The 26,988-nt window shown below is 39.6% G+C and overlaps 2 protein-coding genes across 5 annotated transcripts; one reads left to right on the top strand and one right to left on the bottom strand.

Moving 5' to 3' along the window:
- Positions 1–410: 410 nt before the first annotated feature.
- LOC138623096 (calcium-binding protein P-like) lies at positions 411–2,504 on the top strand. The gene is made up of 2 exons (XM_069702393.1): positions 411–504; positions 958–2,504. The coding sequence occupies exon 2, from the start codon at positions 962–964 to the stop codon at positions 2,402–2,404; it is 1,443 nt and encodes a 480-aa protein (XP_069558494.1). The 5' UTR covers positions 411–504; positions 958–961; the 3' UTR covers positions 2,405–2,504.
- Positions 2,505–6,632: 4,128 nt separating this feature from the next.
- On the bottom strand, positions 6,633–21,816 carry LOC138623102 (calsenilin-like). Of its 4 annotated transcripts, XM_069702413.1 has the most exons (10): positions 21,459–21,814; positions 17,994–18,168; positions 17,444–17,460; positions 11,165–11,404; positions 9,095–9,164; positions 8,790–8,860; positions 8,583–8,690; positions 8,375–8,479; positions 7,608–7,670; positions 6,633–7,502 (listed from the first exon to the last, which is right to left on the bottom strand). In XM_069702413.1, exons 1-10 carry the CDS (start codon positions 21,462–21,464, stop codon positions 7,455–7,457), a joined length of 903 nt encoding a protein of 300 aa, XP_069558514.1. In that variant the 5' UTR covers positions 21,465–21,814; the 3' UTR covers positions 6,633–7,454. The 4 variants fall into 4 exon arrangements, with proteins under 4 accessions (XP_069558514.1, XP_069558507.1, XP_069558522.1 ...); XM_069702406.1 differs by lacking the exon at positions 17,444–17,460 and having other exon boundaries at positions 11,165–11,475; positions 21,459–21,816; XM_069702421.1 differs by lacking the exon at positions 17,444–17,460 and having other exon boundaries at positions 11,165–11,289; positions 21,459–21,811.
- Between the last annotated feature and the right edge of the window lie 5,172 nt (positions 21,817–26,988).

Here is a 26,988-nt window from a genome sequence, read left to right as displayed (position 1 = left end):
GATTAGGAAGATTGCAAACTATGTTGGAGCATGCTATTTTTTTTACTTTTCTATTATTATATTCTAGTATTTTATTCTATTATTTCTATTATTATCTTATTGCTTCTGTATGCTGCTGTAGCGAAAATCCTCGGGGATTAATAAAGTAAATACCTACCTACCTACCTATTTTCATACTGTCATACTGACAGATACATTAGTTTGCAAGCCTAATGAATCACATGACACTAGAAAAAAAAACGTGTCAGGTGATGGAGGATAAAGTTGTTTTTTTTTCAAACTTTTAGAAATCAGAGAAAATATGAGGAAAACTGAAGCAGGGTTGCCTTTTTCAGCCACCCTCCAACCAGCTGGTGGCGCTACTGCACCTAAAAGCAACCCTGGAAAAAAGCCAATAAACATACGCGAAGAAAGGAAGCTCCTCATAACCGAGGGGAGAGGCGGAGGGGCTACGCATTTTCAACGAATTATCATCGAAGCCCACAGACAAACCATCACTTCCCGGTAAGAAATAACCTTTATTTCAGGGATATTTAACGATGATGATCTTATGCAAGTGTTCGTGGGTCGTGTTATGACTTGATATGGCTCTGTAGGTCATGTTATCTAAGCGAATAGGCACGGTGGTAATAATGCGGTAATTGTTGATAAACAATGCGATTTTGTCTGGCGTATTTATGGAGTCGGATTAACTAAATGGTGGTAAAATAATGAGAGTGATCCACTTGAATGTCTTCGAAATTTAATGAGGACACGGATTGAATCAGACTATTTGCTTCTATATGGCGTATATACATATATACAGGCGTATACAATTGTGGCTGGTTTATCATTATAAAATGAATCTGCACCACTTGGTTCTTTTGTATGTCATTTTATAAAGAACAGGGAAAGTCATGTTTGTTCCTATGATGCTATTATGATATGATCATCACCTTGAAATAATTTTCTCTTTAGAGCCATGATGGGGCGGTTGTGTGAGATGGCTCTTTTGGTCCTTCTTATTATGTCACTTCTGAACACTGACTCGACATGGGCTAAAAGAGGCAGCAGCAGCAGCAGCAGCAGCAGCAGCAGCAGCAAGAAAACCTCATCTTCCAGCAACAAGGGCGGGACACAGACAAAGCCGTCCAGCTCCTACCCTCAACAGCCACAGAATCCCAACCGAAAGACCAATCCGTATCCCTCTGGTGGAAGTTACCCTCACCCGGGAACAGGCAACACCAATCCAGGAGGATATCCCAGACAAAACCCACCAAGTTATCCAGCCGCTGGTAGTAACCCAAACCAGTATCCTGGCAGAGCCAATCCTGGAGGTTATCCAAACCAGAACCCTGCAGGTGGCTATCCGGCTGCAGGTGGATACCCAGCAGGTGGAGGGTATCCTAATCAAAACCCAGGGAGGGGGAATTATCCAAACCAGAACCCTGCAGGTGGCTATCCGGCTGCAGGTGGATACCCAGCAGGTGGAGGGTATCCTAATCAAAACCCAGGGAGAGGGAATTATCCAAACCAGAACCCTGCAGGAGGCTACCCGGCAGCAGGAGGCTACCCAGCAGCGGGAGGCTACCCCAACCAATACCCAGGCAGAGCTGGTTCCTACCCTGGAGGCTATCCTGCTGCAGGAGGCTACCCGAACCAGTATCCAGGTGGTGGGGGCTACCCAGTCAGAGGGGGAAACACAGGACAGGGTTGGGGTGTGCCTGGTGGGAATCCAGGGGGTTACCCTGGCGGAGGGATTGGTGGTAACCCCAACTGGAACCCGAATAATAAGATCCTCAGTCCCCGCTTTGGCGGAGGAGGCTATGGACATGGTGGCTATGGGACGGGAGGCTCCCCTTTCTCTCATTCTGTGCAGAACATGGGATACAAGCCCCAGTCCACGGGTTTTGCCAAAAAAGCCATGTTGGCAGCCGGCGTTGGTGCTGTGGCTGGAATGGCCGTTGGATATGGACTTGGCCGCTTCCCTCGACCACATTTCAATTTCCGCAACCCTGAAGAAGAGTCCTACTACAACAATTACATGTACCGTAGTTACGGCACCAAGTCAACAGATGAAAAGGACTATGGCCGTGACTACGTTTACAAACCTCCTCCACGGGCAGACTCTTATGAGAAGTTCATGGATCGCTGCATGAATAGTACAAACGTTCTTCAAAAAAAGGCCAGCAGCGAGGACGATGACACCGTCAGCATCGAGGAGATTGGGTATCCCGCCCTAATTGAGCAACTGAAGTCGCGGCGCTGCGTGGAGGGCTTCATGATCTACTCCGAGCGTTTCCTGCAAGAACGAAAAGCAGAGCAACAAGTTCAGCTGAATAGCAGCAGCCCTCTGAGCAACGGGGTAATTCAGCTTTTCATTTCCTCCATTGTGCTGCTGTCCAGCATGCTCCTGCTGCAGTGAGGAAAACAAATCCTTCCACCACACCCAAAAAGGCTTTCAACTGCCTCCATATATCTGCACGTCCACTGGTAATGTACATTATCTCAGACTATACCTGTACTCTTCTATACACTACAATCATTTAATATCGCAGCAGAAAACTAGCGAAAGGTAACGAAATGTTAACATTTGTATATTAATTAAGGCATCAGAGGCGACTTCTGCCTTAAAATGTTACACTTCATGAGTTTCTTGTTGTTTAAGCTGCACTATTATTCTGTTATGTTTAAAAAAAAAAAAAAAAAAATTGCAACTCTGTTATTTTGCACTTTTAAACTCCAGATTATTGAGCACTGATCGCATAGAAATATGGATTCAGGTATTTTTTTTTGTGGCATATTAAACCATCTACAAATAGGTGGTTTACACACTTGAATGATAGAAATCAAAATAAGATTAAAGGTTGTTGTAATAGTTGTGTGACTTCTCCTCAGGTACGTGGTACTCACAATATTTGCAGATTGCATGTAACCCTTTGCCAGAAAGGTGAACATGGGTCCTTTAATGAGCAGCAAATAGTGTCGTTAGTGGTGTTGCTACCTTGCCTGCAGCTGTTGAGAACAATAAGTACTTTAGCTTACAATAGCACTTGATGCTTGTAAACTGCAGTCTTTAAACAAATGAGGTCCACAGCAATTAAGGACTCAATTCTCACATCCAAGCTTCAACTGTGTTTTTCTAAACCATACTCGTCACACATTGTCCCGTGATGTGTCATCATTTGGACTAACAGTCTTTTAAGACTAACAGTGGAACTGGAAGCTCCAACTCTTGACTTAATATTTCCTCAAACAGGTTGTTTCTTTACGTCATTCTGAACATGAATCATTCGAAGATTTGTGCCCATCTTTGTATTCACATTCACGTTTCCAGGATTTATTTTGTTTCCAGAGACACAAATTCTCCAGGCTGTTTGGTGTTGAGCTGGTCAACATACGGTATCTCTGCGTCTTCCTCTGATCACATGCATCGTCCTGAAGTACAGTGAGATAGTCAGAGGTCAGGTGTTGTTGGATCTGTAAATATCTCTGTTTGTTTTTTCCCAAAACTCTTAACCTCCCCTGGCTGTTATAGTGTATGCATCTCTGATAATAACGGGAAAAAAAATAATTGTTTTCTTTTTTGTTAAAAGTTGCAGAGTTTGAATTCTCAGTTGGTTTATTTGTTTGTGTCTATTCCATCTTCTTTCCCTCTAGGTTTTGTAAAGCGCTCGGTGTATTTTAATCAAGGGATTTTAAATTTGAAAACACTGTACAGTATATCTTGAAGTAATTGTATGCATCCCTTTACATGATGGATAGTAAAGTTTCTCTGTTTTGTTTTTATGGAGTAGTCTTTTTTGTTTATTCTCTGCAGTTTATTAGTTTATGTACTCCACTCCACAGCTCCTTCTGTTTATTTTTTTGATTCTGGCAAATTGGGTTTAGTCGATTTTAAATTACAGTTTCACTTTGTCAGACAATTCAGGTTGTAGAATATCTGTAAAGTGCACTTACTTCCCTTTAGGACTGGATATTCTGTACCTTTGTCATTTTGCGAGTATAGTGTTCGCTTGTTTTTGACTCAGCTGTAAATACGTGTTACTCATTGAATAATATGACTAATATGGTTCATCATGGATGTTTATGTGTTATATACAATAAAGTGCAAAATGGTCTCCCTGCCTAAATGATACAATTTCACAAACATATCACATTCTTTTTTATGATCTCTTTATTTTGACGAATTAAATATTAAAATAAGAACATTATAAGTGCAGAAAGATATCTGCACTTGAAGTTACTGGCAGTTCATGGCAGCCATTTTAAAAGCATCTTGAGCATCTAGTTTCAAACAGAAAATTTCTTCATCAGGAATTTTTTTATTTGTTTCTTTAACAGTGATACACAAAGCAGCTTGATATGCTTTAGTGAATGAAAAATGATTCAAACTAACACTGATTAGTTGATTGAAAGAAAATTGTCAATTATAAACATTTAAAGGTTTCAGTTTAAACTGAGAATTGGCCTCTATTCCTTAAAGTACATTGTAATGCTTTATATTTTAGAGTTTTAAATCATTGCTCAGACAAAACAAGACATTTAATGTCTTACATATTGAGTCAGTTTCACTGTTTTCTTATGTTTTACAAACCAAACAATTAACTGATAGCTACATTAATTAAGGCAATTTTTTTATTTATTTTTGTGGGCACAAAACTAATCAATTTAAGACAGACATTATACTAGAAAAAGTCACTAAAATAACCACTGTTTGTCTTTAATCTTAGAAGCATACACCCATAGAAATTGCTTAAATCCCAGAAAACACTTGACTTTAGTGCCCAGAATGGAGACTGCAGTCCTGCAGTCATAAAGCTAGGATTGGTTAATAAAAAAAGACTTGGACAAACGTGATCATCTTGTATTAAATAATAAATAACAGGACTATTTATTTGTTTAAAAGAACCTTTAATCTGATTTGATAATTGATTGCTTTCTCATTGGTTAGCTGTTGGATTAAATGTCTCTAATCCAGGCTACTGTGAGGAAAGGCAACACATGTCCGAGGGTAAGAAAGATGTTAGTCATGGGGGCTGGGGCGCCCCCCTTCACAAAGGCTCTCCACAGAGACTGGTTGCGGTGTCCTCGGCCTTCATGGTAGGAAACTTGTTGATTTTGCTCGGAGGTGTGAGCTGTTTTACGGCCATAGTGATTCCCAGAGCCATGCTTTGACTTGCCAAGGAACCCCAGCCCGTACCCGGTGCCTGTACCTCCCAGCATCCCGGCTGCTGCTGCCCCTGCCCACTTCAGGCCCTGCTTGGAGAGGCCCCGGCTCTTGGAGGGAGGCCCTTTGTTACCATCATCACCTTTACCGCGGACCTTGAAGCCACCTGCACGCTTACTGTATGCATACTGTGCGCCGGGGCACAACGCTGCCATAAGCAGCATCCAAACCCACAGTGAGAGAAGCATCTGCTGGCCAGCCATGACTGTAAAGCTGCAAACACACGCGGGAGAGGCTGAGGGTGAATAACAAGAGAATGTATTGTCTGAAAAACTAAAGCTGATATCATTGAAAAGATATTTCCCTCCTTTTTTGTACATTTTATTTATTCATTTGAAAGACAGGAGTTTTACAAAGTCTGTTGGCAGCCATTCAAACTGGCATCAAAGCTTTTGATTAACTGTAGCTCACTGCACAACAGAAGTCACGTGATCAGCAGCACAAAAACAACAGACATCCAGAACAATCCACATGCTCAGTCAACACTAGGATTAGCTGGCTATTATGTGATGCATATTTCTCCCTTTCATGATGTGTTTGTTTTTCCTTTCCCTGATTAGCAGTGTACATTTTCATTGGTTATTATAAAACATATCTGTGATGTCGTCCCAAAACATTTAAGGTATGTAACTGTATATCACTGCAATACATTTGAAAAGAGGGCATTTGTATAGTTGAAATCCTACAGGTAAAAATGTGGATTAAAAGTGTACATTTTAAATAATCTTGCATTAAATAACAGAAAACATGTTGAAAGTAAAACAACAGGATTTATTTACCTTTCAGATGGGTCACACAGACAGGTCGTGATGTTGGAGCACAGTGCAGCAGAGCAGCATGTTGGTTTTCATGATAATTTCCATACTATCATCCAGTGAACACAGTCAGCACAGCTCCTCCCCAAAACAAACTCTGCTTTGCTATTGGCTCTGGATCAATAATACAGAACAGGTTCAATGTTTTTTGCTGATGTTGGTATTTCACATCCAGCAGCAGAAACATATTACCGTCTGCATTTTTTTTATCACAGCTCAGCAGTGGTTAGTTTGTCTCCTTAATTTGAACCTGGTCTTTTGAACTTGGCTCTTTAAGTGGAAGTAAGGCCTGCCGGGAGAGAGGGAACAGTCAAAGTTGCTTTGTTGCTATTGATTGGTTATTTTTTTTATCATTCCCAACAACATAATGTACTGTTACACACAGAAATCTTAAGTTCTGTGATTGAACTTTGTAGATTGATGCTGGACACAGAGTTTGAGCAAATTAAACTTTTTCATATGAAACACCAAGACTGTGATGCAAAGAAAAAGTTCTGTTTTGTGTCATGGATTTCAAGGATCCTCTTTGGGGTACAGTTTGGACAATTGGAGCGTTGTTAACTCCGTGACATTAAACAGTGAAGCATCTGTGCATGAACAGTCGCGAATTCCTTAAAACTTTGTTTTATTGCTTTTTTTTTTGCAGCTGTACAGTTACAGAACATCAAATACAATTAAACAATTGGATGCAGTCACTTGCTAGATATTAACATCAGTTGAGGGTAAAAATGGTTTGTTCCATATTTCGGTTTAAAGTGAACATCCTACTGCTTTCACGGATCTTAGCCTTGTGTGTTGTCCCAGTGGAAACTGATACTGGTGAGAAATAAGATAAAAATGCACTTGTGAAAAGACTTAGCACATTTAGACCACCTGTCACACAGATGTTGTCTGAAACATAAAATAGAACAGATTTATTAGAATTAGTAGTCGGTGAATGTAGATATTTGTTTTCGCAGGTTCTGGTAATGTAATTACGGGGCGTCGTAATTACCCAAAAATCAAAAAACTCAGATACAAATCATTTCATTCACAGTGAAACAAAATATTCTGAATCACAAACTTCAAAGTGGTAAAAAATAAAACCCCTCGTTTGTGCTCAATGTGGTTTCCATCACATGCTTTTTGCTGCCGGGCAAACACTCATGCTCATCCAGCGATGACGATTTTAGTTTCCTTCATGTGCAAAAACAAAAACCGAACTGTCATGCAAAGAAACGTTTCTTCTTATTCGGTGAATTCTATACATTTCTCTGCATGGGACAGCTTGAATGGTAATATGATTCATGTTTGCCTGGTTGTATTGAAACGAGTTGAATGTGTTGCATGACCCAGTTTCTCCTTTTCAGGATAAATGAAGTTATTCAGGCCCAAAAGCTTGTAGCTGGAAGCACTAAGCAGCATTAGAGATCCACATTTCTCTACAGAAACTAGATGACATTCTCAAAGAGCTGCATTGAAGCCATGATGTTTTCATCCTGTTGAGAGAGAAACAGAGATGCAAAAGAAAATGTGTTGCTGTGAAAAACAAAAACAAAAATGTCACCATGTGGTAAATGTTGTCAATTTGATGATGGATTTACCTTTTGGCAGGTTTCTATGAATTCATCTATAGTTACCACTCCATCTCTGTTACGATCCATTTTCTGTCATGTAAAGAGAATGTTTAATTGAACAGGAAAATAAGTAAGAACAATAGTTTGTGGATTAGTTAAGCTCGCAAGCTAACGTAAACGCCCCCTAAAAACAATAATAACTCAGAAACGTTAATGTGAGGCTCAGAAGTGAGTCATGAAGTGTTGGTGATGAAGTGGGTCCTTGTTTAGAGATGTGACCTTTCATGAGAATCACGAGATGGTACGAAACCAAAACTGGACATGACGGCTCAGCGGCTGATTTAGTTTTTTACTTTGTGCGTCTCTGCAATTTTGAGGTCTGGCTTGTTTAAGTAGAAACAGGGTGCTAAAACACCAGGTGCTATGTAGCGTGCTGTAAAAGCTTTTTCTTGGCTTGCGCATCTTAATTAAGTTCGATTTGTTTTCTGTTAAAAGTTTGATTCATTTATTTGATGAGGGCCTGACAGAGAGAGTAAAGTATATGTAATGAGTAGAAAACACTACAGTAACAAACACACACACACACACACACACACACACACACACACACACACACACACACACACACACACACACACACACACACACACACACACACACACACACACACACACACACACACACACACACACACACACACACACACACACACACACTGTGATACTGGATCAGTATAATAACTAGATGTAATAATACATGCAGTATTTACATGCAAATATTAGACTGTGGTTTACCTGGAAGAATTTCTCCACGTGATCAAAGGGGGAATCGTCTCGTACACTGGGTAAAGTATATCTGCCCATCATGTCATAAATGGATGTCATTATTGCCAACATTTCCTGCAGAAAAAAAACAGACAAAAATCTGTAGAAATCTGTAGAAATCCTGACAATACAACCAATTTGGTTTTTTTTCTCATGAGAATTCATTTATCCACTGTACCTCTTTTGTTACGTAGCCGTCCTTGTTGATGTCGTATAGATTAAATGCCCATCGAAGTTTCTCTGTAACAGATCCTCGAAGCAACACAGACAATCCTAACACAAAGTCCTGTGAATGCAATTCAATATTTGTATTTTAGCTTTCTTTATATAAAAATCGTTGTTCATAAATTATTAGATATCAACATGCAGCTCCTGGTTTGCTCACCTCGAACCGGATGGAGCCACTTCTGTCCATGTCGAATGCGTTGAACAAGAAATGTGCATATGTGGTCGCATCTGACAGCAAATAATGGACACAGCTTTGAAATTTAACAGGAAGTGACGTTTGTTAAGTACAACACATTTATTTTAGCCATGACTGAGTGATCAGGAAAATTAACTGGTTTGTAAAATTAATTTAATTGTACTCTTATAAGTGGCAGAATTAAAAAGAAACCGCATCTGGCAAAAATAAACTGTACTCTTAGGTCACTCGTCTATATGTTTGCTTCATTAAGTGACATACTATACCTCCTTGAGGGAAGAACTGTGAGTAAATGGTTTTGAATGTTTCTTCATCCACGAGCCCACTGGGACATTCCTATTGAAAGGTAAACACCAACAACAAAATAATACTACAATAAATTATATATTTAGATTTAGATTTCTGTTATTTGTTGTAATCACAAACATATGTGGACTTTTACCATTTGTGAATTACAGGAGATGTGAACATTTAAAATTTAAATGAATCCAACACTGATGATGAAACTGCAGCTGCCCCTTTGTCAAACACTGTGAAGGAACAATATGCTGCCATGATCACTTAGTGTCCAAAATGATACATCTACACATGTCTATTTGATTATTTTAGAGATATTAGTGCTCCAGTGAAAAACTATTTATGCGTAAATTCCCAAACAATCAGATATGATCAAACATGTCAATGTCCTTGCTTTTGCAGAGGCTTGATTGATAAAAACCTGTTCTTCTGCATGGTGCTGTGCAGACAGTGCACAGATGTGGCCACTTGAGGGTGAAAAGAGCTGGATACGCAATAACGTCATTCAACTGAGAAAAACCTTTTGAGACTTTATGAGCTTTACTGAAAGAAAGCAGATACCCTAAAGTAATAAGCTGCTGTGAGAAGACCTGACGTCATGCTGAGGTTCAAGAGAAGATGCAAGCGATATCCGTTATCAATAAAAACACAGAAAAAGCGAGCGAGAGAACGTTAGAGTTTGAAAAATAAAATATCTTCATGTGTATAACCTAACAGAGCAAAATGCCACCTACAGTTTAATTTCATCCAAAAAAAAACATGACCGCTGATTTCACTGATAACTGCAATAATCTGCTGAAAAAAAAACCTTTTTCTTTGCAGACATTTTGAGTTGTTACAAGAAAACTGATGGACTCATCATACTTGTCGAATGTTTGTCTATCTGTTGCACAACATGTTCTTGTTGTCTCAGACAGGACATGTTCTCAGACACGACGTCTCCATGTCTGGATCCTGTGACCTACGACCTCACTCAGTACTATCTGTCCACAGCATGATCTAATTTACGACGTCTAATTTTACGACATCCATATGTCCTTATCTTGTGACCTACAACTGAACTCAGATGTAAAGGAAATGGGGGTGGATGTCAACTGCTTGTCACACTGTATAAAAGCTGCCCAACGGAGGAGAGACGCTGAGCAATGCTGGACATCCTTCTTTGAGTGTACATGTATTTGCTCCTTCTTGCAAGAATAAATGTCCGATATGTTTGATTTTGAATACAGCCTCTGAGTAATTTTCCTAACAAAAACTCAAATGCAAAATCAAAATCTGTGAAGTTGCTGCCAATTTACTGGTTAATGCTCTTAACTATAATTGTACTTTTCCTGTCATGCTGTAAAAAATAAGTCTCTTTGGTTATTTAAAGTTGTCTTGTGGAGATTTAATTACAGTTTTGTTGACACTTAACATTTCTCAGCACACCTCATTATGTGTACCATTGATGTCTCTTAAACCTCATTAAACATGTGCATGTCTTTTTTAAAGTTTAAAGCAGGCTTTGTTTACATCAGCCTGTGGTCTTCTTCTCCTCTTTAATGGAGTTTTCCCTCCTTTAATGGCACATTACAGCCACTAACTGTCGATATGCATTACCCACTCCCGTAGGAGGCAAAAATAATGCATCAAGTACTTCCGATGTTTGTACATCCTTGTGCACGTGTCGGCTGACCATAAAGATTTGAATAATACAGCCTTCCCAGGAGAGTGGAGGCTGCAATAGAGAAATACTGTATGTATGTCCTTGGTTGTGAATTGAGATAATTAACAATGACATACATTGTATGGCTGTCCATATACTTTAAGTAGAAGGTCTTGCAAATTTGATCAAAAAGCCGACTTTATTCGTTTCCTTTCTTTTAAGGACAACTGCCTGTAAAATCATAGCAACTCAAACAACCTCTGAAGTTGCTCTGCAATGCAGCCAATGCAAAAAATATTAGCAAAAATGGAAACTCATCCTTTCAAATCAAAAATGCTCTTGAGAAGGTAATTTGACGAGGAGCTACCCCAAACTGTGCTGCTTGTTTTCATACATTTTTGAAGCCTCTGTAGAGCGACTGGAGCTCCTTCCTGGTGAACTGGGTCTGGGCTTGGAGCTGGTCGAGGCCCTCAGGTTGGTGACGCACCATGGAGAGCTCGAGGTCACCGTCACTGCTATCTGTCACACGGAAACAGAGAAAACAGGGAGGGCGGGAAAGAAGGGAGGAAAAAACAGGTAGGAAACAACAGTAAGACAAGAAAGAAAGAAAAAAGAAAGGGAGGACGGGGTGGAGCTGAAAATACGAGAAAATCAAAGAGATACAAAAAAATGTAATCATGCTATGTAACTCAAAATGCTCACCATCTTTACACAAACAAAAATGTAAAAACAGAAATGGAAGGAAAGGTGGGACAAGGAAATGGGTGGGCGATACAATGCCATAAGAAAAATGTACAGTATTAGACAGAAATAAGAAATGAGACAGAAGGGAAAGACATAGGATTTTATTTGAGAGAGAGAAAAGCAGGAAAATCAAGGAATTTGTAGCATGAAGAAATATTTCAAAGGAATTTGGATGATAAGATAAAATAAGTAAATATACAATAAATGATATCTAGTGCATAAGAGCAGTTACCGGGACAAAGTACCTTCCTCATTGGGGACACTTTGCTGTCACATTGTTTGAAATAACTGCTTTACTCTCTGATTCACTATTCATTATAATACAACTTGATAGTTTACAGTGAGCAATGAATTAAGATGTCTGACATTAAGTGTCACATTTTTTGCCAATTATTAGTGCAAATCTCAAGACATTTTATGCCAAAGGTGTAAAAGTCCACCATGAGAAGAGGTTTATCATGTCCGCGTGCAAGACTTACAGGGTCGGTTTGATATTGAATTAAGGGGAAACGTTTCCTGAGACATCTGAGATGAAACTCAATAATAATGTTCAGAGGAATACCGCTGGAGCTACTCACCATCTTTACAAGAATGTCACACAGAAAGATAAAAAAGAAGAAGTGATGAAGAAATGAAAAGACATTCACGGGACTGTTAAAATATTCAACTTAATTGAAATGTTTCCAACACACTATAGAAGGACTGAATCACATGTTTTCAAGTCTGTTTAAAAAAAAATAATACTGGAAATCAAAGATTTGTGTTTTTAGTGTGGACTTTCTCTTTTTTTTTTTTTATTACAACCCTGCACACTTCAGCTCAGCAAAAAAGAGTAAATAAACACAGTAAGGTAATTCTGTACTGAAAAGTGGGAATTCACTGTCAGTATGAACAGGAAGAATAATATCACTGATCGAACTACACAGAACGGTAAATACTAAATACTACAGTTTTACCCTGCAACTTGATTTCTGTGTCTTTCTTTGTGTCTTACCTTCCAGTGACAAAGGCTCCCAAATCCCAAACTGTTTGAGCACAACAAAAAAAAGTCCAATGACCGCAATGATGGCCATAATTTCCATGCCGTCCAAACCCATTGTTGCCTTGCATTAGATATCACCTCAGCAAAAACTCTTCTGAGAAAAAAAATGTAATTTGAAATTTTGTTTTCAAAGCTGATAAATCGGAGCAGCTTGCATCTATAAACATCACCTGCTGCCTATCATCTCTTTCTATTATCTCCGCCTCCTTTTCTTCTGAAAATCAGTGCTATTGTACAAGCATCAGCAGGTATTATTTGACTTTAATCACTGACCAGTTGGGGGGGAAATGCTAACAGAGAGACTGCAGGGCATCCTTCTTTAAGTAAACAGGTCCAAAGTCCATCATATGCTCTTGCAAAGGAATATCAACTTTATAAATTCTCAATTTCCCCAAATCATCCAAAGTTAACTCCACTCGCCAGCGATCCATCTCTGTTACTACTCATTTCTCATCCTGGTTCATTTTAGGATCTTTCCCACAACACCATCAACTCTGGGCTCCACCTCCACTTACTCCATCTCCTCTCCCTCTGTCCTGAGCTGTGTGTGTGTGTACATGTATGTTTGAGGTTGGTGGGTGGAGCAGGTTGTTACTGACGGAATTTCTTCTCTAATAGTCTCTGGTTGACAGTCTAAGCTGTCTTTATTTGCTCAGTCATTTCAAGGACGCAAAACTGTAAAACCAAACATTGATCCGCCTCTGCTGATGGCTGGGATATGAACAGCACTTAGGGTGAGGGAGTCGGCCCTGCCCAGTGTGGCGCTGCCCGTGTCTACTGGGCTGTTCACTGAATCACACACTCAATAACTCCGATGGATCCACTCAGAGCTGGATAAACAATGAGGCCGATGTAAAAACTGTGCTTTGTTTATGACGTTGTAATAAAGCTGAAGTGAAGTATATCCATGCTGCGAAGGTGAACTGCACACCTCAGAGGTGCATATTTCATACACTGCATGTAGCTTCTGTAAAATGCTCCACATACACGACAGTCTAAAGACACTTTTCCACAAGTAAGGTAGCTCTTTAGCCCTTTTATGATTGTGCTGTGCTGCAGGATAATGAGAGTAAAGAAGAATATGAGTATAGTTCACAACTGATGAGTCTGCACAACATAATGGACTTGGTTTAAGTAGGAAAAGGGCGTGGAGAGCCAATCAATGATTGTTGAAAGGTAAAATACTGGTCTTTAAACAGGCAGAGAAAGTGGGCCAGATATACATTGCGATGATAGGGAGAGTTTATGTAAGCTACAACCAAATGAACTGCAATCCTTAATGAACGGAGATAATGCCATGCCAAAAAAAAGAAGAAATCTCAGTACTGTTTGCAAAATTTGCAATTTGCAAGCAGAAGACATGGCTCAGAGTGACAATTGGTGTCATAGGGCATAATGCACTGTAAGATAAGACTTTATTCATCCACACGGGGAAAATTTACTTGTTTACTTGAATTAATTTACTTGAAGTGGAAGAAAAGCCTGACATCACCCGTTGGTTTGTGAACGGCTGTTATGAAGCCCCGAGTTCAGATTTTGGCCATCGCCATCTTGCTAGTTCAGAGCAGTTTGGAGCCAGAAGTGACCATATTTGAAAAGGGTGGGGGGAGCAAACATTGGATCTGTTTCTTGCATTGTTTTTTGTGGATCATTTTGATGGCACAGTGAAGTTGACCTTTGACATTTTGAATATATAATTTCCCTTAATTCTCTCCAATTGGACATTTGTATTAAAATTCGTGAATTATGGCCTCAAATGGGTTTCGTCCGGTCTGTGACTTTTGACCCTTAGCCACCAAAATCGAATCAGTTCATTTTTGAGTCCAACTGAATGTTTGTGGCAAATTTGAAGAAATTCATAGCTTAATATAATGCATCCAGCCACAGCTGTTGTCGACAGAAATTTATAATCATTCACACGTGGTGTTTCACATTGTAAGGAAAATATTAAACTTCTGGTTGGAAATTCAGAGAAGATGGTAAAAGTGTTATTGCACAGGGATGAATATTATGATAATTGGGAAATGACAGATCATGATAACTAAATATGACTTAAAGTGGCTGTGAGCTACTGTTGCACGGCCTGACTGCAGATGGGATGAAGGATCTGCAGGAGCATCAGCTTCATCTTGCAGTGTGAGTGCAGCAGTCTGCTGCTGAAGGAGCTGCTTAAAGCCCCCACAGGGTCACGGAGTAGACAAAAAGTGTTGTCCAAGATGGACAACAGCTTCCTCCTCTCACCCACCTCCTTTATGGAGTCCAGACCTCAGCTGTCCTATCCATCTTTTTGAGTCCTTTCCTTTCACTCTCCGTGCTTCCAGCTACTCAGTTGACCATCACATGGACGACTGCTGATGCAACCACAGTGTAACAAAATGCTCTTAACAGTGGTCTGCTCACTCAGAACGACCTCAGTCTCATCAACGGATGGAGACGATCTTGACCCTTTTTTGCACAGGACACCCATGTTAGTCAGTCCGGTCCAGTTTATGGGGGAGGTGAACACGAAGGTATTTTTACTCTCCACCCATCTCAATACTCAACCCCTGGGTGTTCACCGGTGTGATCTGGGGCTTCTTCACACCAGTCAACAAACTGCTCTTCCTGTACTCTTCATTCCTTTCTAATAAATATCCAACAATGGCTGTATCATCCAGAGAACTTCTTGAGATAACAGTTGCCAGTACTATGTCCAAGTCAGATATATGGGGCGTGAACAAGGGGAGAAATAACCCTAATCTGGAGGGTCCCTGCGATACAAACCACGATCCACCGCACCCGACACACTGTCCTGAAGCCTCACATCAGCTACTGTGGTCTGCAGGTCACGTTGTAGCTCCCTTTAGACCCTAAGCCTAATACTTGTATCGTGTTGTATGTGTCTATAGGTTCCTTAATGCCCACTCTATAAAAACTAGGAGAATGCCACTCTAAAAGGAGCTTTGATGATCACCAGTTTGCGAAACTGTAACAGCAATAACAGCAATAAATTGATAAAGGTTTGCCACTATTGCACTTTATACACTGAAAGTTTAGCAGAGCACTCAGTTCTGAAGAAGAAAAAGAAGAGAAGAAAGAAGAAAAGAAGAACTGCACCGTCACCAATGTCCTTCTGAAATTCACAACTAATAAAATGCTACAACTTTCCATCTTTTGCATGCAGTTGAAGATTTGCTGCAATTATTCTTGATGCTGTTTAATGCACCTTAAGTCCTGATCTATCCCTGTTCTTCTATTAAATACAGACAAGAGTGAGGTGGCTTAAGCATGCAGAGATGCAGACAGTGCAGCCATCAGTCTCACCATCAGGCTTTAATGACTGCAGTGAGAGCAACATTACAGCTCAGAGACCGAGGCCATCAATTACAAACTGTCACGTCTCGTCACAGTTAACTTTCCTATCTCGGAACTTTGCTCTGAGTGCGCACAGCGCTTTCGTTGGATTCAGGCATTTAATTTTGTTAGAGAAAAAAATTACCTTCCAGGGGAGGGCTCACATATAGAAAAGGATTTTACTGCCTTTTCATTCAGTTTTGTCCATCTATCATCAAACTTTTAATTACCCTGAGAAAATATCAAATAAAAGTCTTTGACAGTTTTATGAAGGCCATTTCTTTTTCAGTATTTCCATCATGTGTCATAGATGGCCTTGTCCCTTTCACAGCTAATTTGACTTGCCAGTAACCAAATGTGCTCACTCTGAAACATCACATGACAATTATCTTCCTGTCTTATAAGTTATCAAGCAAAACAATGTGCGGAAGAGCCGGCAGCAGCCACAATGTAGATTTATTCATCTCTACAAACTCTGAAACATGTTGACTTTTTTGCTTCAAAGCAAAGAAGCATCACACAAATACACAATATACTGTAATTATTTCTGAGAGGTAATATTACAGTTCATGAGTTTTAAGAAGACATTTAAGTAGTCCTTAAATAAAATTTGATAGTCTTTTGCAGCTGCACCTTCAACAGCTCCACAGCCCAAATGAAACACAACCAAGCTCTGCATTGCTGATGTTGCTGACCTCCACACTCCACTGTTGCTTGTGTTAGGTTACATTTTGTTGCAAGTAAATCCCTAGACTGAACACCTGTAAAGTAAGAGAGTGAGTGCAGAGTGCCATCTGCTGGAGACAGAGGGTGGTGCATGAGGCATGCAAGTGGTAAAATGTCTGCAGGCCAGCAGATGGTGATGAAGTTGTAATAAAGGGCAGGAAATGTGCTTTAGCCTTAACAGATATCTCCATTTCAAAGAGTAACTATATGCACCGATGGATTTTAAACAATAAAAGTGACAAACTGAGCTCAGAGAAAATAGCGAATATTTCAGTGGTTCAGTGCTGTATGTCCAAAAACACAAGACTGTAAATAAACATCTAAAGTATGTCCTTGCTGATGTCCAATTCAAGGATGGGATACTGCTGTATTTAAATTGTATAATGCTCCTGTTATGCAGGCAAAACACTTTGATGCAATGCTTTGTCAGCCATCAGACCATTTGTCCTGCGGCTATGTTTTCCTGTCCAAGGCACATGGCCATCTGTCTGCTGGCATAGAGAGACTAGTCAGCAGTAAATGAGTATGTATGACAACAGCCGATCATTTAGAAAACCACCGAGGAGAAATTCTGTAGGCTGTTTAGTGCTTTTTAGTGTCTCTAAAACTGATGAAAAGGATTCTTTGCACAGGAAACCAAGACAAGATGTGATATTGGGAGGACAGATTGAGAAAAGTCTGTCCTGTACACCTGCATAGAAGAGCAGTGTCAATAATTTAGATAAACCAGATTGGGAGTATACAGGAGCAGTCAGTGAAAGACTCTGTTATCTTCATCTAAAACATGTGCCACTTCTCATTTAGTGTACATACACTGTAGATATATACCAATGTGTTATGTTGTTCTTTATGTATGAAAATTTCAGAGGTGAAGCAGTCAAACAAAGCATGAAAGCAGATTTGTGTGTGTGTGTGTGTGTGTGTGTGTGTGTGTGTGTGTGTGTGTGTGTGTGTGTGTGTGTGTGTGTGTGTGTGTGTGTGTGTGTGTGTGTGTGTGTGTGTGTGTGTGTGTGTGTGTGTGTGTGAGGTGAGAGAGAGAGAGACAGAAAGAGAGAGAGAGAGAGAACATTAAAACATTAGAAATATGAAGTGGGTGAAAGTATCATTCACAGACTGATTAACTGCTGAAATAAAGTGTCGTTGGGTGAAGAGCGAGGAAACAGGGAAAAACGTAGAATTCTAAATGTAGATCTATTCTATAGATGGGACTTTGAAATGTATGTATTCTGCAGCACACGAGATTGAGGTCATGCACTCCTACTGTATTAATCCTGCTTTGATCTCCCCTGCTGTCACACACAATCATACAAATATACAATATGTTTCATAGTTGTTCAGGGTGTTCGCCTGGTGGGGTGCCATGTTTGTGTGCCTGTACCTGGCCCCTGTTGCGTGGTGCTGGCGATGATCCACTTAACGAGGCAGCACTTCATCAGTGATTTACGTGTTAGACGCGGCTTCTGCCACTTGGAGCCTTCGGTCTGCCCGCCCGGGTTTGGATCTTTCCCGTTGGCATCGGGCAGCAGCCCACCGTCCACTGTCTTCTCGTCTGCCTGAGGAGGAGACAAAGATCAAGATAGACCTCATGGTGCTTTTAAGACGAACCAAATCTCGGACCAGGAGAATTAACTTATTGTTTAATATATTATTTGATTAAAATATTTAACGACACACTTGATTGAAAGACAGAGGTTAAATTGAGTGTACTTAACATTTTTGTCATAACAATGGATGACATGACTGTTTGTATGTGAAAGGGGGTCACTAATAGTGGGGGACATAGAGGGAATTATCACTCAACTCTTCAGCGAAACTCTGCTGAGCATTTTAGCGTCTTTCAGCTCCTTGTTTTGGTTTTTACAGACCACAACTTTGGTTTGGTTCACTCTCACTACGTTTAAGCTGAAAACAGCTGCACACACAGTTTGAGATCAGCTCGTGGAACATTTAGCAGTTTACAAGACAGATATTTCCCCGAGGTGTTGCTGATGACCAAAAACAGATTTAGAAGGAGGGTGAACATTCATCAGGAGGACACAAATGAGTGGTAATGTTGCTTTATGCAGGTTTAATGATCATCCTTCCTTCAGCAGAGCCTAAAACCTACACAGCCATACCACTGTACTCTATGTTCTTCACATTTAAACTGAGTTTCCTATGACACCACCCTTTATGATTGGCGTAGGACTCAGATTTGGTTAGGGCTCAGAGATGGCAGGCTGGGGTTAGAGATGAGGCCGTTTTGAGATTTCAGTGAGGGGAAACACAAGACTCTAACAGAAAAAAAATCCCTCCAAAGAAAATAAAATGAATCTGCAATACAAACTTCAGCCTACCATATATAAAGGTCAGGGTATTATGCAGAATTAGAGCTGATAAAAGCTTTTAATTACATGGTGGTATAATATGAAAGCAAGTGTGGTACTTGCAAGCGCATCTTCTTTTATTGTGAAATGTAAGCAGGAGTTCCATTCAAACACATTTAGACAGCGAGCTAACGGGGTGAATGGATCAATAATTTTGTAATCAATACTTTAATACTTGGAATAAAGGTATTTATGTTAATGAAGTTGGAGGTGTTCTCATTAAATCTCCTGCGCTTGTCACACCTAAAATACAGCATTTTTGTCAAGCAGGGTTTAACTTTGCTGTTAGGAGGAAATCAGTTTATGTATTCTGAAAAATTGTTGCCTTTTTTATATCATAAAGGGTTAAACATTCTTTAAAGTGCAAATTTTTATGGAAAAAATTCTGAAAAAAATGGAAAAGCTCTCCTGTATCAAGCATTTCTGGGAACGGGGTCATGCAAGCTCTCCTGTTTCCAGTTATTTTCACCATCACATAATTTGTTCTCACCTTACACTCAATGTTTCTGTATTTAGATTCAAATTTCAGTGACAAACTTTCTGAGTTTAAATAGCACAACCGATCTATTGTAAATAAAACTGCAGTGCTTTTTGCTATGTTTTGCTATTTTTGTTATTTTTCCAGTCTGAATATTTTTTTTTTTTTTTCTTTTCTTGAGTGTCATGTCTTGTGTTTTCCAGTCCCACATAGTAACTGTTGACTGCAGCCACTGACAGTGATATTATGATGTACTCTGTGACAGGCACTGCTTCATGTTGAGCCTTTTCTTGTAGATTTTGATGAGGCTCTTTTCTTCCTTTAGTTATTTGACTATTCAAAACCAGTTTTTGTTGGGTTATCATCGAGGTCTAAGGGTTGTCTTGCCTCCTTTTTCTGACTTTCTGCGCACACAGACTGAGCAGTCTTTTACTTGTTTTGATAAATGGCTGTATGAATAAAACAACTTTGTCTTAGAAGTTATTTAGAAGGCAATGTAAAGAGTTTGGAAAGAACATCTACAGACCTGCTATCTGGGGATCTCTTTGGTCCCCTTGGTGCCCTATTGTGAATATGGAGGGATGCCAAAGCATACACAGCATCCAGACTGTTGCTCAATAATTCACACTCCTTAAAATTGCATCAATAAAAGATCAGAGTTGCCTGCCCTGCTGGGGTGAATGATGAGTACGAGTAAAACACTAAGACTGATTCTTGATGGACCAACCGAAATCCACACGAACAATTGAACACACACACACAAAAGCATCCATTCCTGGAGCACAATCACACTTACAGATGCATTAATTCAAGTCAATAGAGCTGTCTCATACATAAATGCAGCAGACTCTTCTGGACTGTCTAAAACAGGGTCTGTCAACACTTCCTGATCTGAATTCTCATTTTAGTTCCCAAACTTTAGCAATTAGAGAGTTCTGTAAAAAAAAATATCCATCAAATTATAAAATGTCAGTGAGATAAAACTGTCAGCTAAGAATCTCTGGTCCTAAATTATCAGAAGAGAAGGTAATTTGGGCTCTTAAAATCCAGAGCGCTGCATTATTAAACGGAGAGAAGCCATGTGTGCTGAGTAGTGAGATGGTCCCTGTGATCATCTAAGTTATCATGAACGCTGTGGGCTACCGACCTCCACTGATCTTCACATTTGATACCTGTTTGCACACACACAGAGGCATGTCTTGCTTTTGGTCTCTTCAAGGCCGCACATCATGCTTGCACAATTCTTTATTATGGTTAAGATGTTTTTGCCTCAATATATGTGTTAAACTACCTTAAATTGCAGTCATTAAAAACACACAACCACATACTGCATTAGTATTTTCCTTGAGGTCAGACCAACACATACAGTACATAATGCTTCATCATAACTCTCTTTAAAGCTTGAAATCACTACTATTGGAAGGAAACTAACTACATTTACTCAAATATAATCTACTTGACTTTAATTACGAGGTATTTGTACTCTGAATAATTTTACATTCAGTGGAAAATATTCTAATTTTGCTCCACAATAGTTATAAAACATTTCTGGTTATGTTCCAGATGCAGATATTACCCAATGTTCAACATAAATAAATAAATATTATTATTATGTGATATGTATGTATGTATGTATGTATGTATGTATGTATGTGTGTGTATATATATATATGGTGTAATTTCATTTTAAGTAAATTTCAAATGGACTTTTGTAGCTGTGTACTTCAGTGGACTTGAGAGGCATCCCAGTCTCTCTTCCACACATGCAGGGTTCTATACTTTTCCTCTATCATGGTCAGTTAAGCTGTGAGACTTTTTACAGTTGATAAATTAGAAAGAACCAGCAGGTCAGAGGAAGTTTGCTGCACAGAGTACCACAGGTAGCCTACATTGCCAGTCCCCTGCAGGAATGTTATCATGACTAATTCGTCTGCATGCTGGTTTAATCTAATTCAGCAATAACAAAACGAAAGCCTAAAGGGAGAAATGCTGACTGTACCTGCATTGCGTCTGGGTTTCAGTTGCTGTTTGGTTGGAAAAAGCGCTGCAATCCTCCACTGTTGCTTCTCAGACGACCCTCGGTGAGCTACTGCACTGTGCAGAGACAGCAGCTGTTTGAAGGAGGAGCAGAGCTGCTCAGAGTCCTGCGCTCACACGCTGAGATGAGGAGGCTCAACACCATTAAACTACACCCATCACATCTGCGTGTTGCAGCACAGTAAAAGCCCCAACCTGAAACACAAAAGAGTCAGTCAGTGCTCTGCAGGAGAGTCGTGATCTTCAGCAGGATCAAAAAAAGCACGAGCTGGTCTCAACAGGTGAAGAAGAGGCAAACAATTTATATAGAGCCGGACGAGGTGTTTACATCGTGACAAATGTTATTAGAAGCGCCAGACATACTAGAAGCTGCAGTGATGATGCGAGTCAAAACTCAGACAGACCTAACAGGCTGACTCTCTGAGGAAATTAAAGAGGATTGCTGTGTTGTCTGTATGAACCTCCTCATATAATAATAATAATAATAACAGAAAAGTATTATATTCCTCCCCCTCCCCCCGTGAACACAAAGGACATTCTTGCATAAAAGCTTGTGAGAATTTCTCAATAAATCAGAGTTTGTTTTGGGGTCAGATTTTGATGCGTCACTTTCTTCTACTGAAGCCATGCAATATGCTACCTTCAGGATCAAAATGAGAAAAATATGTCAACATGCAACTGTAGTTTAATGCATTATCTAAAAAAACTTAAAAAAAACTTTAAAAAAAAACTCAGCTGACTTGTTAGTTTTTTGGGACCCATCCAGCTTAAAAATATAAATAACCAGTGCTCGGAGTGGGCAATATATGAGTATTCACCAATATGCAACTAGCACGTAGACATTTTAGTCTTTAGTGTACTGGCTTTTCTTTTCTGCCCTCTCCATTATAGGTAATCATAAATCATAATGGCCCTGAATAAACTGCATTACCCAGGGGGAACTGTGTGACACTTATCTGTTCCCTGTCCTCGCCTGCCTGCTTTCCTATTTCAAATGCTTATCTAAGTAACATTACATTAACCTAACAATGTTGGCCCGGCTCCAAAAGGACACAAAGAAAACATGAACAGAGTCAGACGATGACACAACAGAGCTTTGAAAGTCAAATCCAACCCAACCATTTCTAAAAAAAATAAAGGCCAGCAGCAGTAAGCTAAGATTAGCACCACTGCTAGTTAGACAGTTCCAGTCAGCATGAAGCAAAAAACATTTGCAGCCACAATTTAGTGAAACCCCAAAACGTACAGCAAGTATTCAAACATTTTACTCATTATAAATAACAATTTGTTCCACCAAAACTGTCTCGCGCTTGCTGAATTCAAGCTATCATCAAATATTTAATCAGATAATACAACCTCACTGTCTACGGCTTCGTACGAAGTTCTATGAGAAGTTCGCAGGAGTTTAGCCTAATCCTTCAAGCTGCTGAGACGTGAAACCCAAGAGTGACCTGGCTGACGAGTTTCACTTCTGTTTGATGTTACCAAATGTTAAATGTGCGTTATGTAGACTAAAGTTTCAGCAGGCTGTTCCTTGGGTTGCAGAATCACAATCCCTTTTATTGATTGTTTCCACAGTGCATAAATGTCCAGTTTCCAGTAATAAATCAACTCACAACATACAGCACAACATCCAAACTTCACCACCACAGCAGTCAAAAAGCCTTTGCCCTTCTGGGGTCAAACACCTGACAACAACAGTGACCTCCCCACCTGTCTACCTGAGCTCCAGATAGGCCTTTTATTACAGTACACCCACTAAATAACAATTGAACTCTGGTCATTCTGACCACTTCCTGTATCAGTTTCAAATTAAAAGCCCACTAGCGTTTCATACACAGTCCAGCCATATGCTAGGTTTTTCACCTGTTGTTAAAAGAGCTGTCCTCTGGAACATTAAACTATACAGGAGGTACTGCACAGGAGGTTTTAGTGTGCTGAAACCACAGAGCCAAGAAGGCATCGTGTGTTCCTTCAATTTGACTTTGAAAATTGAAATTACAGCTCAGTCAGAGCACACGTTGTACTGTGCATCTGTATCTATCCATGGTTTCACATTAACTTGAAAGGTAAATGAATATGAGAGCAGGAAGCGTCCCGAAATATGCTGGGACTGACATTGCATCTGTGTCTGTGAAAGTGTCGCAGGGATGAAGAGGAGGACAAAGAGAGAGAAGATGAATCTAGTATAAAATCCTCAGGGGTGTACACGATTACTTTCACTTTCATTGCAGCTACTATTAACAAAGCAGATGATTGTGTGGATATAATGTCATTTCTAATAATTAAATTCACTGGGGCTTTATTGAAAGTTAAAAAATAAAATAAAAATGTACTACAGTATTAAAATATAGTTTGTCCAAATATTCGACACAGAGACATCCACATAAATATTACAACAATATTAGGAATGATGCATGTTTAGATACATGGAGAGTCCTATGCATGTATTTGTGTTTGTGTCCTGCGTCTGTAGGTCCTTCACTGTCCCTCAGGTTGTGGCATGCGGGTAGATATTTGGCAGCAAATATGGGCTTGGTCTCTTTCTCTGAGGAGCATTTTCATTTTTCAGAGTTTAAGTTCTTTGAAATCTAAAATGACAGAATTTAGCTTACAGTGGTGATTTAAGCTAAATGCTAACATTTGCCCGGCAACATGCTTGCAGTGGAAATGTTCAAATTTAGACTTTCACCAGGCCTAAGGCTCTATGTGTTCATTATCTTCGTTCGGCATGAAAACAAACAACTGAGGCTGATGGGAATGTCATTAGTTTTGCAGGTATTTAGTGATAAATGAGAGGATTAGACCGATTTCCTCAGGGGATGATAACTGTAATTTTAGCCATGCAAGGCTGAAAATATGAAGAAGAAAAAAGCTGGACAATGAAAACATGTTTACCTCTGAATTTATTATATTTTGTTTGCTTAAGAGGATTGTCAACACATTTATTGAAAATATTATCCCGCTTCATCACCAAAGAAGCTGTAGAAATTCTGCATTTTCAGACCTTCTTGCGCATTTCATCTTCCCACAGGTTTGTCTCACTCCTGCAGACACTGAAGTTATTTTTAGCCTCACAAGTTCCAGAGAGCCTCCAGTTTCCCTGGTGCCTTACACATGAGCTCTGGGTTTAATTGAGGGTGTGTGTTCGCTGCAGATGTGCTTAGCGTGTGTGTGTGTGCTTAGTGTGTGTCTGTGAAAAGCAGTTTCTATTATTTTCTCATAAATGTTGAATTTTTTCCCCCCTGAATTTGCCACAAACACTCACATGCATGGCTGCACACGATTATGCACACATCCACTGCTACTCTTTTGTATCATTGTGTATCACAAAAACCTGCGATATGTTGATGACATTGTTGGTGATATTGTTTAAGTGGTGATAAATCTAATCACTGTTTGTAAAATTACTGTATTTAGCTGTCAAACAATATATCAAAGATTTTTTTAAATGGTGAAGGTATGTTTTTGGTTCTTGTCCATGCTGGAAGCCGTTATTATGTCTTTTTATGCATCAGGAAAATATTTCCTGGAATATAGGAGGTACCTTGACCCTCATATTATTTCCCTCCTCTCTCCTTCTACCTCTCCTCACTGCTGCTATCATTTCATCTCCAGTGCTTCAGCACTCAAATTTAGGTGCAAAGCCAAAACTGCTGCTGGGTTTAAGTGCACCTGGAAAAACAATCCAACATTTATCGCAGCTAGACAGCTTTCAGTTTAGCAATCCAGCTAAAATTGTTTGAACTTTCTTTTTCAAACTGTGTGTGATGAAGCAGAGTATATCATCTTCCTTCACCCATGTTGCACCCCACTCAATTTTTCTTGACCCAGGAGTGTTACAGGGATCATAAGGTACTTTAACATTTTAATTACCTCAACAATCCTAATCGCTCGCCTCTGTTAATTGCTGCCCTGAGCAGCTTTGAAGAGACTGCCATGGTCATTTCTGAAGGTTACAGGTTAATTACACAGCGTGCCATCATTTTACTTATTTTCTACTAAAGCCTCAGAGAATTTAAAATTCAGACGATGAAACTTTCATATCCTACTGTCTTTCTTCTCTTTCCAGTCATTGCACATCATGACTAATGCAACATGTACGCCATATGCGACCTGATTTTTTTGCAGGCTATTTCATATTAATATGAATAAAACTGCATGTTTGTTTGAGTTTAACAAAATGAAGAAGCCACAGAAGCACTTTGCAAAGGATTCATCACATATTCATACTGTCTAATTAAAACATGTGTGTATCATGGTGATATTGAGTTTTTCAGATGATAATTAAGTACTCCACAGTAGGTTGAGGATATTCTCTTATTTCTATATTCTATATATATTTCTTATTTTTTAAATTTGAGCTAAAACAAAAAGTATTGCGATGTTAATCATCACAAACATATATCGAGGAGCCTTTGACTTTGTGGTACAAGAAAATGTGCTAAAAAAAATAATTCATAAGCGTAGTGTTTCAGTTTGTGCACAGAGTGTGACTTGTTTTGTGATTGTGGATTAAAGCTGGTCAAGTCAGGCCACCTGAGGTGCCGCCATCCAGGATTTTATACCTGTTGATGCTCAGGTATAAATCATTGTAGAGCCCCAGCAGCAGTTCAGCACCATGGTCTCAGGGCAGAGTTCATGTTATGCCACAACCTTGGCAGACCAGTATCACCACAAAGTATGTAATACACCTGTGTGAGTGTCATGTTTAAGTCTCAGAGAAGCAGCCTGTGGTTTGTTGCATGGATCAAACCCATCACTTTTACTATGGAGAACAAGTTTTGAGTCTGTGGGAAAACGGCATGGATTTCTTTGGAGAAATCTCTTTGGAAATCGTTTTGTTTTCAAAAAACGTTACACTGACACGATATGCTGCAGCAGACTGGGTGTATTACACACTTTGTATGATACCTAGTTGAGCTTAAGGCTCTGATGACACCTGTAACAAAAGCAGCATTGCAACACAAATCTAAGTATTATGTTCAACACAAGTGCTCTTCTATTGTACATACAATAAATCCTCTTTGTTTAATTTTCCGTTTGGACACCAGATGTCACTACTGTTCATGACATACAATAAAGGCAGAGAATAAGCTCTGCCTCCCAACACAAAAGAAACACTCAGAGAAGCATGTCACTAATATCAATGAGAAGAGATCAAATGAGACGCTATTTAAAGGCTGTTATTGAAAATGTTCAGAGGGATGATTATTTTAAAAACATTTAAGAGGTTAGCTGCTGACCCACTTTTGGATATACCTTTCTTTCTACGCAGTGCTTCTTCAACAAAGGCAGACCATCAGAATACACTTCACACACACGAGGGGGATCAAATAAATCTCTATCTCTGTCTCTTATTTTTTTCAAACAATATAATCCAACTGTGGTTTTACTCCCTTGACCTTTGATTATGTTCCAGCACATAATCACAGAGTTTGTAGTTTGTCATTAGCCTGACGTGACATCCTGTAATATTCAGTCTCTTCATG

This window comes from Brachyistius frenatus, unplaced genomic scaffold (genome assembly GCF_029030835.1).
Source record: "Brachyistius frenatus isolate BFR_SWC_R1_liver_20210118 unplaced genomic scaffold, ASM2903083v1 Contig_3, whole genome shotgun sequence".
NCBI classification, from domain to species: domain Eukaryota; kingdom Metazoa; phylum Chordata; class Actinopteri; family Embiotocidae; genus Brachyistius; species Brachyistius frenatus.
Note: the sequence above shows the minus strand (reverse complement) of the source record. Positions and strands in the feature narration are given on the sequence as shown.

Bases quoted from the DNA above. Each gene is read 5' to 3' on its own strand.
- LOC138623102 (XM_069702406.1), bottom strand. The intron at 8,480-8,582 runs GTACAGTGGATA...TTTTTTCTGCAG, and splicing joins ACGGCTACGTAACAAAAGAG to GAAATGTTGGCAATAATGAC. The intron at 7,671-8,374 runs GTAAACCACAGT...TTTACATGACAG, and splicing joins ACGTGGAGAAATTCTTCCAG to AAAATGGATCGTAACAGAGA.
- LOC138623096 (XM_069702393.1), top strand. From the start codon at position 962: ATGATGGGGCGGTTGTGTGAGATGGCTCTTTTGGTCCTTCTTATTATG.